General features: G+C 44.4%; 1 protein-coding gene across 11 annotated transcripts in view; it reads left to right on the forward strand.

Moving 5' to 3' along the window:
* Positions 1 to 14621, forward strand: part of plcg2 (phospholipase C, gamma 2) — a 155176-nt gene that overhangs the window by 41091 nt on the left and 99464 nt on the right. For all 11 annotated transcript variants that reach the window (XR_009714916.1, XM_061283069.1, XM_061283071.1 and 8 more), the window contains one exon: positions 5255 to 5327. Coding sequence is in view for 10 of the 11 variants with exons in the window: in XM_061283069.1 (XP_061139053.1) it covers positions 5255 to 5327 (73 nt within the window). In the remaining variant the exon portion in view is untranslated. The remainder of the gene's footprint in view (positions 1 to 5254; positions 5328 to 14621) is intronic.

Raw genomic sequence — 14621 nt, forward strand, 5'->3', positions numbered from 1 at the left:
TGGCCCCATTTTTGAGTCGGTATCCGTAGCCAGTCTTGTTGATTATTTGGCTGAGGGGGTTCAGACCTATGCAGAACAGCAGTGGGGACAGAGCATCTCCTTGGTATATGCCACATTTGATGGAGACTTGTGCAATTGGCTTGTAATTGGCCTCAAGGGTTGTTTTCCACAGTCCCATCGAGTTTGCAATGAAGGCTCTCAGGTTCCTGTTGATGTTGTACAGTTCCAAGCATTCAGTGATCCATGAGTGTGGCATGGAGTCATAGGCTTTCTTGTAATCAATCCAGGCAGTGCACAGGTTGGTGTGTCTAGTCTTGCAGTCTCGGGCGACTGTTCCGTCAACCAGCAGCTGGTGTTTGGCTCCTCTGGTATTGCTGCCTATGCCTTTCTGTGTTGTGCTCATGTATTGAGCCATGTGTACACTTATCTTAGCCGCTATGATGCCTGACATGATCTTCCATGTTGTAGGGAGACAGGTTATTGGCCGATAGTTGGATGGGTCTGTACCCTTTGCGGGATCCTTCAGGATCAGGATTGTGCGTCCTTCAGTTAACCATTCGGGGTGAGTTCCAACTTTTAGTAGCTGGTTCATTTGTTCTGCTAGGCGCTCATGGAGTGCAGTGAGCTTCTTAATCCAGTAGGCATGGATCATATCTGGCCCGGGTGCTGTCCAGTTCTTCATACCTGAGACTCTCTCTTGGATGTCTGCCACAGTGATGGTAACTGGGTTCTGCTCAGGGTGGTTGCTGTGGTCTTCTCTTAGAGAGACTAGCCATTGTGCCTCACTGTTGTGTGATGTGTCCTTCTCCCATATGCCCTTCCAGTATTGCGCAGTCTCCAGCCTTGGTGGGTCCGTTCTGCTGTTGTTACACTGCCATTGAGAGTACACTTTTCCTGGTTGGGTTGTGAAGAGCCTGTTTATTCGCCTGGCTTCACTCTCTCTTGTGTATCTCTTTAGGCGGCTGGACAGGGCTAGGAGCCTCTGTTTGGCAGTCTCCAGTGCTTCAGGTACGTTCATCTGGCTGTAATTCTTGGGTGTTGGTTTCTTCATTGCACCTTTCTGGATCTCTGATAGTTGGCTCACGTCTCTCCGCACTGTCTTGATCTTAGCCTCCAACCTTCCATGGTGGGTCTTGTATCTCATGCTTGATATTGCTCTTGTAACCAAGCATCTCCAGGATCACTGTTGCTGAAGTGTATATCAACTCATTTGTTTCAGTGATGGTGGTTGTAGGGATTGCTCTCAGTGCTGCATTCAGATCTTCAACCAGACTTTCTGGTGGTGCTTCATTTAGCCTTTGTAGTTGGCGTCGGGGTTGGCCGCTGTTCATTCGAGTCATGATCTTATCCTTCATGTCAGTTGCTGTCTTGTTCAGGCTTGCATATCCTCTTGGAGCTGTGTGCCCAATTTCTTGGGCAGTTGATATTGACTCCTCTCTGACCTGGAATTCGGGTTCCCATTTGTCTTGGCATCTGTGTTGTACCTCGTCAATCTCAAGTTGTGAGATCAATTGTCGTTTCTGGATATTGGAGCATTGAGTTACTAGTTGTTTAGCAGTTAGTGTTGAGTGTGGATATCGCTCCTTCCATTGCTCCCACATTCTCTTCATGTACCCCCTCTGACTTGGTTTACTGGAGTAGTAGCACTCCAACAGTGTTAGGTTCTCACATCTCGCCCATTTCCGCCTTGTTCCAGTAGCCCACTTTACATCTAGGCGTTCTGGTTCTCCAACGCCTGACGCAGACCTTGTTTGAATTATTTTCTGTATAAAAATAAAATTTGGTGTTCAAAAAGTCTTTTTTGAAACTCGAGTCTTGTAAAAAATGGGGTCGTCTTATAATCAGGGTCGTCTTATATTAGGGCCAATATGGTACACATTTACATCACACTCTATCATGTCTTCGCTCCTCACCGTTTCCTCGTATCCCCGCGTGTCACATTGTTTGTTGTCATGGTGTCCGTTCATGTCTCTGTCCCGCGTCTGTGCACTCGCCCCTCCCTGCCTGTGTCCTACAAGTAATACCGTAATTTTCGGACTAAAAGTCGCACCGGAGTATAAGTCGCACCAGCCATAAAATGCCCGAAAAAGCGAACAAAAACATATATAAGTCGCTCCGGAGTATAAGTCGCAATTTGGGGGGCAATTTATTCGACAAAATCCAACACCAAGAACAGTCATGAACGAGCAACAACAGGCTAAACGATAGCTATGCTAACGTGACATAAACACAAACTAAGAGCTGGGAACGGCCCTGACGTAAAATTCAGAGTTATTCAAAAAACTATTACATAAATAACACGTTAATAAAACCATCTGCGTCACTCCAATTCATTAAATCCATCAATCGTCCTTTGTCAACAATGCGTGCACGCCGCTGACGGCTCTTGCACTTCAAAATATTCCACAGGCCCATATAACGATATATAAATTATATATCAAATAACTATTATATAAGCAATAATGTTATCAAACCATCTGTGCACTCTAAATCATTAAATCAATCGCTCAAATTCCTCGTCCTTTGTCAACATCGCCGCGCGTGCGCCCTGACGTCAGCCTCGTCATTATTCCACAGATCTACTATATAACTATATTGTAGCGTTAACAAAGTTCAAGGATAGACGTGGGTTTTGTAAACGGCTCTTTATTTAACAAAACAAACTTATAGGCGTGTGGTGAAAGACAGCTCGTTAGAGTAGGACGGGGCGTGCGTAAAAGCATTGTCCGAGCCTCATCCACCGTCCCTGGACAAGTCGATTTTTGTCCTTTAGGTAAACAACCGCCGAGCTGCTGACGCGACGTGAAAAAAACAAACATATATGTCACTCCTGAGTATAAGTCGCCCCCCCACCCAAACTATGAAAAAAAACGCGACTTATAGTCCGAAAATTACGGTAATTGTAATCGCCGTCATCTGCCCCTCGTTACCCGTCCTGTATTTAAGTCCCGTGTGTCACTCCCGATCGGATTGGCCTGTTTATCCCGTGTTCCCCGTTCACTCCGTCTGCGTCTTCGCACATCTGGCTCCCGTCCTTTTCTGCTGCCCGTACGTTGCTAAGTTTTCCTGCCTGTTTGTTCCCCTCATTCAGTCCTCCATCACCCTTTTCCCTTCAATAAACCTTGTGTTAGGTCTAAGTACCATAAGACATTATTTTTTACACTGAAAGAAGAGGAGAAGACAACCAGTATTCCTTTTGCTCGCGAGGAGAATTGCGTAGAAGGCCCTGTTACAGTCCTCCACCAATTCTGGACTCCTCTTCTCTATCTCCTCTTTTTATTTTGGGTTGACCTGGTTACAAGAGGCATTGCTACACTAAAGGGAGGGGAGATTGTGGCTGTAGCAACGCTGATTAGCTAACTAAAGAATGTTGTGTGGTCCGAGGCCTTGGCCGATCCGTGACCCCAGCAATCCAGAGTCTGTCCTTAGTTGGTTGGCAGCCTCATCCTGGGCTGCGATCTCCAAACGTGCTCGGTGCCGTGTCCCTGTAAAACAATGGTGTCCAAACTTTTGCAGGCTGGCGCCCCCTTGGCTCCCCAGTGAATTCCTAGGTCAAACACAAATGTGTATTTCACAAATAAAACCTAATTTAGTAAACCAATTTATTTTTTAGCAGTTTTAACTGTTTCAGCAATAAAACTATAAAACTAAAAATAAAACCATGTAAAATACAGCATTTTATCGCATTTCATAAATAGGCCTACTTAAAGACAAAAATGACAACATTGAAGGTATGAAAAGCAAGTTTACCCTCTCATGTATTCATTTTCTTCCATTTACTCACAGAAAATGGTGGCGGACGTGATCTAAGGCACGCCACCCTCGCCACCCACACAATGACACACGCATATATGCACCCACACACCCACACATGCACACACAGGTACAAAGTCATATACATTCGTAACAATATATATCAGTGAATGCACCACCCTAACCAGCTCAACACAACACAACACAACATAACACAACACGGTGCGTTCTGGCGAGTCCCCAATTTCATGTTGACTTGAACTCAAGATGATGTTGACCGCCAGAATGCGGTTTTTATTATAAGATAAAATTCTGGACATTACAAGCTTGAAATTACAAACCTGAGCTTTTGCTTTTGTAGTCTATGCTGTCGGATCCGACTGGGCCAGAGCGGCGTGTAGTAACCGGACCCTGATGCGTCGTCCACTGACTCGTCCTGCTGCACGTGTTGTGTACAAATCGTCAAACAAACGTTCAAACTTCTGACTTCGACTTCGGACTGCCGCCCCCCATCCCCCCTTTCTTCCTCACCGCCCCCCCAGATCTTTCCACCGCCCCCAGGGGGGCGGCACCGCCCACTTTGGGAACCACTGCTGTAAAACAACGCTCTAGACTTTCTTGCTAAGTATCACACAATAATAATGATGAGTAAATAATCAGATACCTCTCATGCATACACTCCAACAAACGTTGAGTAGATGTGAGATAACTTGCATGAAGTCTACTTAAACAAACATTGAGTAAATATGGGATAACTTAAAAACTGTCCCGGTCAACAACAATTTATGAATAGAACCTACAAGGTATAAAAGAGAAAGAACTTCTCTTGAACTAAACAAAGAACAAAGGTGTTCTGTTCACAACTAGTGAGGGCCTCTCACAGAAAAGGAAGGAAGTATAAGAACTCTCTAGAGCTAAACAGATATGTTGGCTTGAGCGAAGATATGAGACCTCCGGTTCCTAATTATTCTAACACCTTGGTCTAAGTTGCATTTGGTCGCCCTGTTCCATTCCGCACGTGACACACTCCTATTCAAATGAATGGGACAGTGTTCTTTGGAATTTTTTTAACTCCAGTTTCAATATTCATAATGAATATTGTTTTTAGAGTCGAGGAGACTGACTGGTTGGACGTTGATGTATTTGATATGGCTTTCAATATCGGCTTAAATATCAACCTATTTTGCATCATTGGACCGATAGGAAATGCTATGATTTTTCTTAAAATTGGTATAAAGTATCGGTTTGATAAATATCGTGTAGCCCTAATTTCAACGGGTTATTCAGAATGTTTCAGAAATCAGAATTTTGACCTTAACCTGAATATTGTGTGCATTGTTAAGCTGGTAGCTCTTCAGAATTAGTTGGTCCTCAAGAAATCTCTCTGTTTCAAAAAGGTTGGTGACCCCTGATTTGTAAACAAACACAAATATAAACTGATACTACACTGCCATTGTGTGTATTCTCAGTTTGACTATGTGCACTCTCTTCTGTTTTTCAGAAATACAGATAAACCTGATGCCTCAGTTGTTTTGCTTCATGACTTCCAACGATTTCTTATCTACCATCAGAAGGTATGGAAAGCAGATATTTTTATTTCTGTGCTTATCAATTTCCTTTTTCATAAAAATGGACATTTATTTCTGACTTTTTAAAGTCTACAGTTGACATAATGTATCATAAGTCTGGTGCAGTCAACAAGTAGCAGATGTTAATTGGAAAATGCAATCCTCTGACAAATGTCAATTTATGGTGAAGTAATTTTGCACTTTGAACAGTGAAAAATAACCCACTCTGCTAAATTGTATCCCTCAGAAATTGTGTACGAGCGCTTAAGTAAGTTGCATAATAAAATCCACACTAATATAATATAATAAATACGAAAGCAATCCCCAATCATCACTGAAGCATTTTATGTGAAGTGTAGACTTGACAATCTGATAGCAATTTTAGTACGTTTCTGATAATGCCAAGGCATCACGAGCACAAAATCCAGAAAAGGAAGTCAGAAAAGCATCACCCTATGTTACTTCTCTGGTTCTTCTATATCAAACAATTTGTTTTAGGTTTATTTACCTGACATGTTTCGGCGGGTTCTTCCGCCTTCATCAGAGTGTCACCCTATGTTCAACCAAGTCCCATCCTCTGTCGCCTTAACTGTCCAGCCTCTCAGACTTTCTGCAGCACAATTCTTTTATTTCAAATAATGATCCCCTCTTTAAGCTGCCACTTTCGTATAACCGATAACTGTGTCCAAATGATCCTAGGAGATAAGACGGGACCAGACAAACACAGCTCAGAACACCATAATGACAAATGTAAATGAATGATGGTTTATTTGGCCTAGACATGGGTTTCAAGGCCACCCTCTGAACCCGGGCCTGGAAGTGGAGCTTGATAGTGTGTGGCTGTTTGCTGGGCGGCGCCCATAGGCCTCGGCCTCAGAAGCTGAAGAAGAGGGAGCTCAACCAATAAGTGAAGTACTCGGTTTACTGGTCAACTTGACGCGCTGGGCCTCAGTACCTACCTCTGCAACTGGCTACTGGACTTCCTCTGTCAGAGGCCACAGGTAGTACGTGTTGGCGACAAAATCTCCGCCAGCATCACGCTGAGCACGGGGGCCCCCCAAGGCTGCGTGCTCAGTCCGCTGCTCTTTACCCTCCTGACGCATGACTGCACTGCAACCTACAGCGACAACCGTATCGTGAAGTTTGCTGACGACACGACTCTGGTGGGTCTCATCACCAAGGGAGACGTGACTCAATACAGGCTGGAGGTTGACCTTCTGACCACGTGGTGCAGGGACAACAACCTCCTGCTGAACGTCGACAAGACCAAGGAGATTGTTGTGGACTTCCGGAAGGGTCACACCCAACACCTGCCGCTGACCATCGACGGTGCTGTGGTGGAGAGAGTGAGCAGCGCCAAGTTCCTGGGGGTGCACATCAGTGAGGATCTCTCCTGGTCCACCAACACCGCATCACTGGCGAAGAAAGCCCAGCGCCGCCTGTACTTCCTGCGGAAACTCAGGCGAGCGAGCGCTCCTCCGGCCGTCATGACTGCATTTTACCGCGGCACCATTGAGAGCGTCCTCTCCAGCTGTATTGCTGTTTGGGGTGGCGGCTGCACTGACTACAACTTGAAGGCCCTGCAGCGTATAGTGAACACTGCTGGTAAGATTGCTGGTGCTTCGCTCCCCTCCTTGAAGGACATTTACACCTCCCATCTCACCCGCAAGGCGACCACGATTGTGAGTGATGCGAGTCCCCCCGCTCACTCTTTGTTCGAGCTTCTGCCCTCTGGGAAGAGGTACAGAAGCCTGCGCTCCCGCACCACCAGACTCTCAAACAGCTTCATACTCCAGGCTGTTAGGATCCTGAACTCGCTCCCCCGTTCTGCGTAGCGTCCTGTACTTTTACTGTCTGTACTGTCTGTATGCACACTGGCTCTTATTTGTTGTGTTATCTGTTTATTTATTATTTATTATTACTCTTATTATTTGTTGTTTGTGCCTTTTTGTTTATGATGTTTTTTACTTTTGCGCTATGCTTGCTGGCTCCGTTTTGCTCTTATTTATTGTGTTATCTGTTTATTTATTATTTATTCATCACTCTTACTATTGATTGTTTGAATTTTTGCCTTCTTGTTTTTATATTGTGTCGCGTACTTGTATGTCTATCGTGTTATGTGTCTCGTCACCGTGGGATAGTGAAAAACGTAATTTCGGTCTCTTTGTGTGTTGTGACATGTGGAGAGATTGACAATAAAGCTGACTTTGACTTTGACTTTGACTTTGACTTTGAAGCTACGCTCCCACCCTTACAGTATATATGATCTCAAGCTGAGGGTCATAACAGAAAGAATGAGATAATGCTAGTGTTGTTCCCAGTACTAGTACTCGTATGAATTTTAAAATATGAAAAAAAAAATCTGTCAAAGTGGTGCAACTCACACGGGGCTCTGCCGTTTCACAAAGGCGGAAACTTGTTGGTGACGTACATCAGCTGCTTGAATCTCTCTCATGTGCTTTCTAAATAAATAAATAAATAAATAAATAAATAAATAAATGAATGAATGAATGAATGAATGAATGAATGAATGAATGAATGAATGAATAAATGAATAAATGAATAAATGAATAAATGAATAAATGAATGAATAAATAAATAAATAAATAAATAAATAAATAAATAAATAAATAAACAAATGAATATGCACGCATGCGCACACACATTCACACACACAAAAATATAAAACTCTACAAATGGGCTGGCGACCAGTACGCCTACCACCAACAGACAACTGGGATAGGCTCCACCCGCCCACGAGCTCTATGAAGATAAGCAGTTTGGATGATGAACGATTGAATGAATATCTAACTCTTGCTATTTGTATGGAGTTGATGATGGTGTAGGGCAGGGGTCGGGAACCTTTTTGGCGGACAGAGCCATAAATGCCCATTTTTTAAAAATAATTTCCTGTAAGAGCCATACCATTTAAACAAACAATGGGCTAAATACAATTACATAAATGCATGTATTTTAATTAATATCAACGATTTTTTGAGCGTACTAATGTATTCTTTTTAATAACGTTTTCATATTGAAGCCTAGAAAAAAAACCTCACCATTAATGAGACTTCTGGGGCTGCATCGTTTTGCTGATGGCTTTGTAGTCCGGTTGACATGCGGTGAGGTTGAGTTTCATGCAGGCGTTGAGGCTCTCATCAGTCATAATGGCACAATCGTGAACAGTTCTTGCTAACAGAGGCATGTCTTTTACCCGTTTGAGTATCTTTTCTTTTTCCGTGAAGTCGTCAAAAAGTTCATTAGCCACATCAAGCATAAATGTTGAAATACTTGCCATCAGCAGATGGCTTTCCGTTCCTCACAATTGCTAATGCGCCAGCAAAACTAGCTGAATTAAAGTCACCTTTGCTGGTCCATACACGGAGGTGCTGTTGACTTGCTCGGACTTTCCTCTGGAGTTCACACGCTTTCTTTCTGGTGTCTCCAGCTGGGTATTTGGTTGCAAATGTAGTATGTCGTGTCTCAAAGTGGCGCTTCATATTGGAGCGTTTCAGTGATGCAATTTTGTCATTGCATATGAGGCACGTAGTAGAGCCTCCTCTCTCCACAAATGCGAATTCTTCAGTCCACTCACTCTGAAATGCTCGGTAATCGTCATATTTCTTTCTCTTCACCATCTTTCTTGCTTGCCTGGCACACACCAGCTAGCTAGCTGAAATTTTAAATAAAGCGGATGGAATTTTACCTCTCACGACCACGTAGGCACCGTATTGTCCAATAGAAATCGCGCTTTTTTTGTCCGACCTGGCGTCACCCTTCTGTACACCGAAGGGGAGCTGGGATTGACTGATATGACGCAATCGTGGATTTCAGCGGTACAAACCAAATGGGATGGATTGCAAACGTGGTCATATTTTATATTTTGAAAGCTAATTTAACATTTTGATTTCAGTAGGTCTATTTTTTACTTTGATAATAAAACAGAATTATTCATGACTTCAATTGTGTAAACCAGTCGTCACCAAACTACGGCCCGCGGGCCGGATACGGCCCACGGGACCGTTTAATCCGGCCCGCCAACCCTGAACAAATTGTATTATTAAACTTTTTTTTGGGGTCATTTTGCCTGCAATGACTGCGTTTCCCCAGTAGATGGGGAAGCGCTCGCCTGCGCATTTACTACCGGAAGCCGTGTCAGAAAGCTCGGTGCACACTCACAAGTGCGTGTACGTACTCAGTAGTACGGACATGGCGCACTCGCGCTCTATTTGTATCAGTCCTGAATTTAGAGCGTGGGATGTGACGACAGCATTCTTGTAATTCGCGCGCTGAGCTTTCAGATGCAGTTTTGCGCTAAAGCCACCCACAAACCTTCCCCTGGAATCCTTCCATTAAAATGAGTCGCCCAAGGACAAGCAAGGTGGACACAGTGCCGAGCGTTAAAAAGAGAGTGGCCAATTTGGCTCGACGTACGCGACGTGACGTTCAGCCACATGAACGTCAACATCAACCCGTCACAGATCGAGGTAAACGGACCAACACCTCGGATCTCGCCTAAGAATTGCCACAACAAATTTTACTCCAGACTATGACGCACTAGCAAACTTTAACAAAAAAGACAGCGGTGTCTACAAGCCTACTGGAACCTACAAAAGGATTAGAAGGAAGGAACACAAGAACTTTAAGAGACTGCTCATATGTGTCAGAGAGATTCTGCTCTGACAACTGAGCTGAACTTTTATCTGTTAAGATTGTGCATGGCACAACAGAAAGTTAATGTTCCATGGCTTTTTTTTTTATGAAGAACCCAGAGAGAGTTATTTTGTTATTATTTATTTCCTGTTTTTTCTGTGAAGAACTCAGAGAGGGTTATTTAGTTATTATTTATTTCATCAATAGTGTTATTATTTGTTTCCTGACTTTTTTTCTGTAAAGAACCTGGAAAGGGTTATTAAATAACCGTTATTTGGTTATGTGTGGCTTTCTGGAAAACAATAGATTTTTTAAGCTCCTCTACGATCGTCACACTTTTTCTGTTACAAACTGACGCCGGCCCCCCATCAGAGAAGGGAAAAGTTATGTGGCCCTCACAGGGAAAAGTTTGGGGACCCCTGGTGTAAACAAATGTCAGATTTGTCCACGAGCCAGACGTAGTAACCAAAAGAGCCATATATGGCTCGCGAGCCATAGGTTCCCGACCCCTGGTGTGGGGGGACACTCACCCGCCTTATGTGTGGGCAGCGTGGTATTCATTCCTGCTCAGAGACGGTGTCTATGTCTATGTGCCCTGTGACTGTCTGGCGACCAGTTCAGGGTGTCCCTCGCCTACTGCCTGATGTCAGCTGGGATAGGCTACACCAGCAAGCCTGAACATTTTAAGCAAATGGCGTTATGGATGGATGGATGGATGGATGGATGGATGGATGGATGGATGGATGGATGGACGGACGGACGGACGGACGGACGGACGGACGGATGGACGGACGGACGGATGGAATTTACACTGGCATCACAAAGTGGATCTCAACATCTAATTTTTCTTCATATTCATAATGTTGCGTATGCCTGCACTAGTGTAAACACGGCTTTCTGATAAATACAGTGATCCCTCGCCACTTCGCGCTTCACCGATTGCGGCATCGGTGCATCGCAGGGTTGTATGAAAACAAATATTGCGGATATATCAAAGTCAAAGTCAGCTTTATTGTCAATCCCTTCATATGTCAAGACACACAAAGAAACCGAAATTCCGTTTCCTGGTATATTCGGTGCATCGCATGTTTTTGCGGCGTCACTTGGAGCGCAGGGCTTTGTCTGCCCTTATGACTTTACAGCACACTATAGTCTGGACGAGACCAATGAGAACATGTTGATCTGTTTCCTTGCCGCTGATTGGCTTAGAACTGTAAGAGCAGTTCCAACTTTTCCGCTTTATCTCAGCCTCCCACAGTCATGCTACGTATCCACTCTTTGCAAAACAGTTACCGTTTTTTTCCGTGTATAGTGCGCCCCCATGTATAATACGCACCCTAAAAATGGCATGCTGATGCTGGAAAAAAGCCTGTACCCATGTATAATACGCACCCAATTTTTATGATTTTTTTTTAAATTTTTTTTTTTTTTTTTTTTTTAAGTCCCAATGATCGTCACACACGCAGGAAGGCAATGGGTCCCATTTTTATAGTCTTTTGTATGGTCTTAACTAGGCTGGATGTAATTTTTTTTGTTGGCGTTGATTTCTCCGACTGCCCGTAAACGCACCACCGCGCTCAGTGCGCGCATGTGAAAAAGGCGTGCGGACGTGAAAAAGGCGGCTCTGTATGGGAGAGACGTTGAAGAGGAATAAAAACACCCTTGGAAACCAAAACTTGCCCCTCGTCGTGACTCTGAGCCGCAACAAATGTTTCGGATTTGTGTAGGGTACATTGTGACAGACAGCAAACGAGCAGGTGATCGAGCAAGCGTCTGATACAAGAGCATTGCGGTCGTATGGAGCGTGTTTGAAGTGAACAGCAGAGATGAAAGGAACAAGGCAAAGTGTTGTGAAATAAAATATTATTGTAATACGCATTTTATTTGCTGATTGCTATTGCTAATTAAACTGTGAATTGAAACTAATAGCTGGAGAACTGAACTCTCGCTCTTTATATAGCTGACGTGTCTTGCGCAACCGTTCTGCGCATCTGTAATGGCGGCCTCCGTATGACGTCCGGTCCGCGATGGAGATTAAAAAACAAACAATATTTGACAATAAGACACCATCAAGGATTGCACCATCGCATCAAACGATGTGTCGTCAATTATGAATTTTACTAAGTGTGTTGGGCAGGATGGCTGAATGCGATGCGCGATTGACAACAAACAAGAAGAAAGGTGATTTCAAGTTTTATTTCGAGGGAGATTTGTCATGTCTCCTCCCCAGTTTTGCTATGTGTCTAGGTTGCCATAGTTTCTGTTCGCGTCGCCCCTCTCTTCCTGTGTCACCTCAATCGATGTAACGTGTTTTGTATTTAAGTCCTGTCTGCCCCTCGCTCACCGTCGGATCATTGCATGTGTTACTGTCATGATGTGGTTTCTGTTCCTGTCTTTGGTAATGTCACCCTGTCTTTTTGTTCCACGACTTTGTCGGTCAGTCCTGTTGTTGGTTTTGTTGTACCATGACTTTCTTTAAAAAAAAAAAAAAATTAAAAAAAAAAAAAAAATGAAAAAATTTTTGTACCCATGTATAATGCGCACCCCAGATTTTAGGACAATAAATTAGTTACATTTTGCGCACTATACACGGAAAAAAACGGTAACACAGATGTTATTCAAGATGTCAAAACTCAATTTTTTTAGCTGTGGTTACATAACAGAAGCCATATGCTCCGAACTCTTGGAACCTACCTGATCAGTATGCACTAAAAGCACCTTTCTGACACTTGACATAATTTTTCAAATTGCAGTCTTCAGGCCTGTGTTGTTGCAAGCAGGGATCGAGGAGGTCTTAGGCAGATGAGAGGTAGAGTGAGAGTAAGAAGTAAAGGGGTCAGAGGAAGAGGAGCCCGTGTGTGAGGTAGAGGTATAGCTGTAATGGCTCAGAAGAAGAAACAGAAGAGTATCACTTGTGGCTGGCTATCTCTTATACTCTTATAGTAAAGGCCTACTATAGATTATTTTTTTTCCTACTCTTTCACACAGTAATGGATTTTATTTTTATTTCTATGTATTCTCTGTGTGAACATTTCATTTGTCAGCCACAGTCTGAAAAAAAGGAATGTACCGTATTTTTCAGACCAAAAGTCACGCCAGAGTAATAGTCGCATCAGCCATAAAATGCACCATAAAGACAAAAAAAACATAAGTCACACCGTAGTTAAAGTCATATTTTGGGGGAAATTTACCGTGATTTTCCATGTATAATGCGCAAAATTTAACTACCGTTTTTTTCCGTGTATAATTCAAGATTCAAGATTCAAGAGTTTTTAGTTCGCCATGTGCCAAACAAGGAATTTGACTTCGGTAAAAACACACCCTCTGTTCAACATTTAGGTGACTAACAACATTCAGGACATGTGAATAATGGCAAAAACAGTGTAGACAAATTCAAAAAGGTGTGAAGAGCAGGATGTTATTGCACAGTAATGTCTCTGAGACTCTATGAGTGGTGTGAGTCCATCAGAGCAACAGCCTGGGGGAAGAAGCTGTCTCTGTGTCTGCTTGTTTTGGCGTACTCTATAACGCCGTCCGGAGGGGAGTAGTTCAAACAGACTGCAACCTGGGTGACAAGGGTCTGTAGAGATGTTCCTTGCACGATTCCTGGTCCTGGACAGGTACAAGTCTTGGATACATGGGAGGTTGATTCCAATGATCTTTTCTGCAGTTCTGATTGTCCGTTGTAGTCTGTGCTTGTCTTGTTTGGAGGCTGATCCAAACCAGACAGTGATGGAGGTGCAGAGGACAGACTGGATGATGGCAGTGTAGAAGGTCTTCAGAAGCTCTCGCGGCAGGTTGAACTTCTTGAGCTGTCTCAGGAAGTACAGCCTCTGCTGGGCCTTCTTCCGGACAGAGTCTATGTGGCCGGTCCATTTCAGGTCCCGAAAGATTGTGGTTCCCAGGAACTTGAAGGTGTCTGTGGAGAGAACAGTATTACTGCGGATAGTGAGGGGTAAAAGTGGTGAAGGGTCTCGCCTGAAATCCACTGTCATCTCCACGGTCTTGAGCGGGTTCAGCTCCAGATGGTTTTGGCTGCACCAGTGGACCAGCCGCTCCACCTCCTGTCTGTACGCAGTCTCATCACCGTCCTGAGTGGTGTCGTCTGCATACTTCAGGAGCTTCACAGGAGAGTCACCTGAGGAGAAATGATTGGTGTAGAGAGAGAAAAGCAGTGGGGAGAGGACACACCCCTGAGGGGCTCCAGTGTTGGTGGTCCGGGTGTCAGATGTGATGCCCCCCAGCCTCACACGCTGTCTCCTGTTGGTCAGGAAGCTGGTGATCCACTGACAGGTGGAGGCAGGCACCGCAAGCTGGCTGAGCTTCTGTTGGAGGATGTCAGGAGCGATGGTGTTGAACGCCGAGTCCACGAACAGGATCCTGGCGTACGTTCCTGGGGTGTCCAGGTGGTGCAGGATGTAGTGCAGTCCCATGTTGACCGCATCATCCACTGACCTGTTTGCCCGGTAGGCAAACTGGAGGGGGTCAAGCAGGGGGCCCGTGACCTCCTTCAGGTGGTTCAGCACTAACCTATCGAAGGATTTCATGACCACAGATGTCAGTGCGACGGGTCTATAGTCATTCAAACCTGTGATGGCGGGCTTCTTGGCCACTGGAACGATGGTGGAGCTCTTGAAGCACGAGGGT

Source organism: Syngnathus typhle, linkage group LG7 (genome assembly GCF_033458585.1).
Source record: "Syngnathus typhle isolate RoL2023-S1 ecotype Sweden linkage group LG7, RoL_Styp_1.0, whole genome shotgun sequence".
In the NCBI taxonomy this organism is placed as follows: Eukaryota; Metazoa; Chordata; class Actinopteri; order Syngnathiformes; family Syngnathidae; genus Syngnathus; species Syngnathus typhle.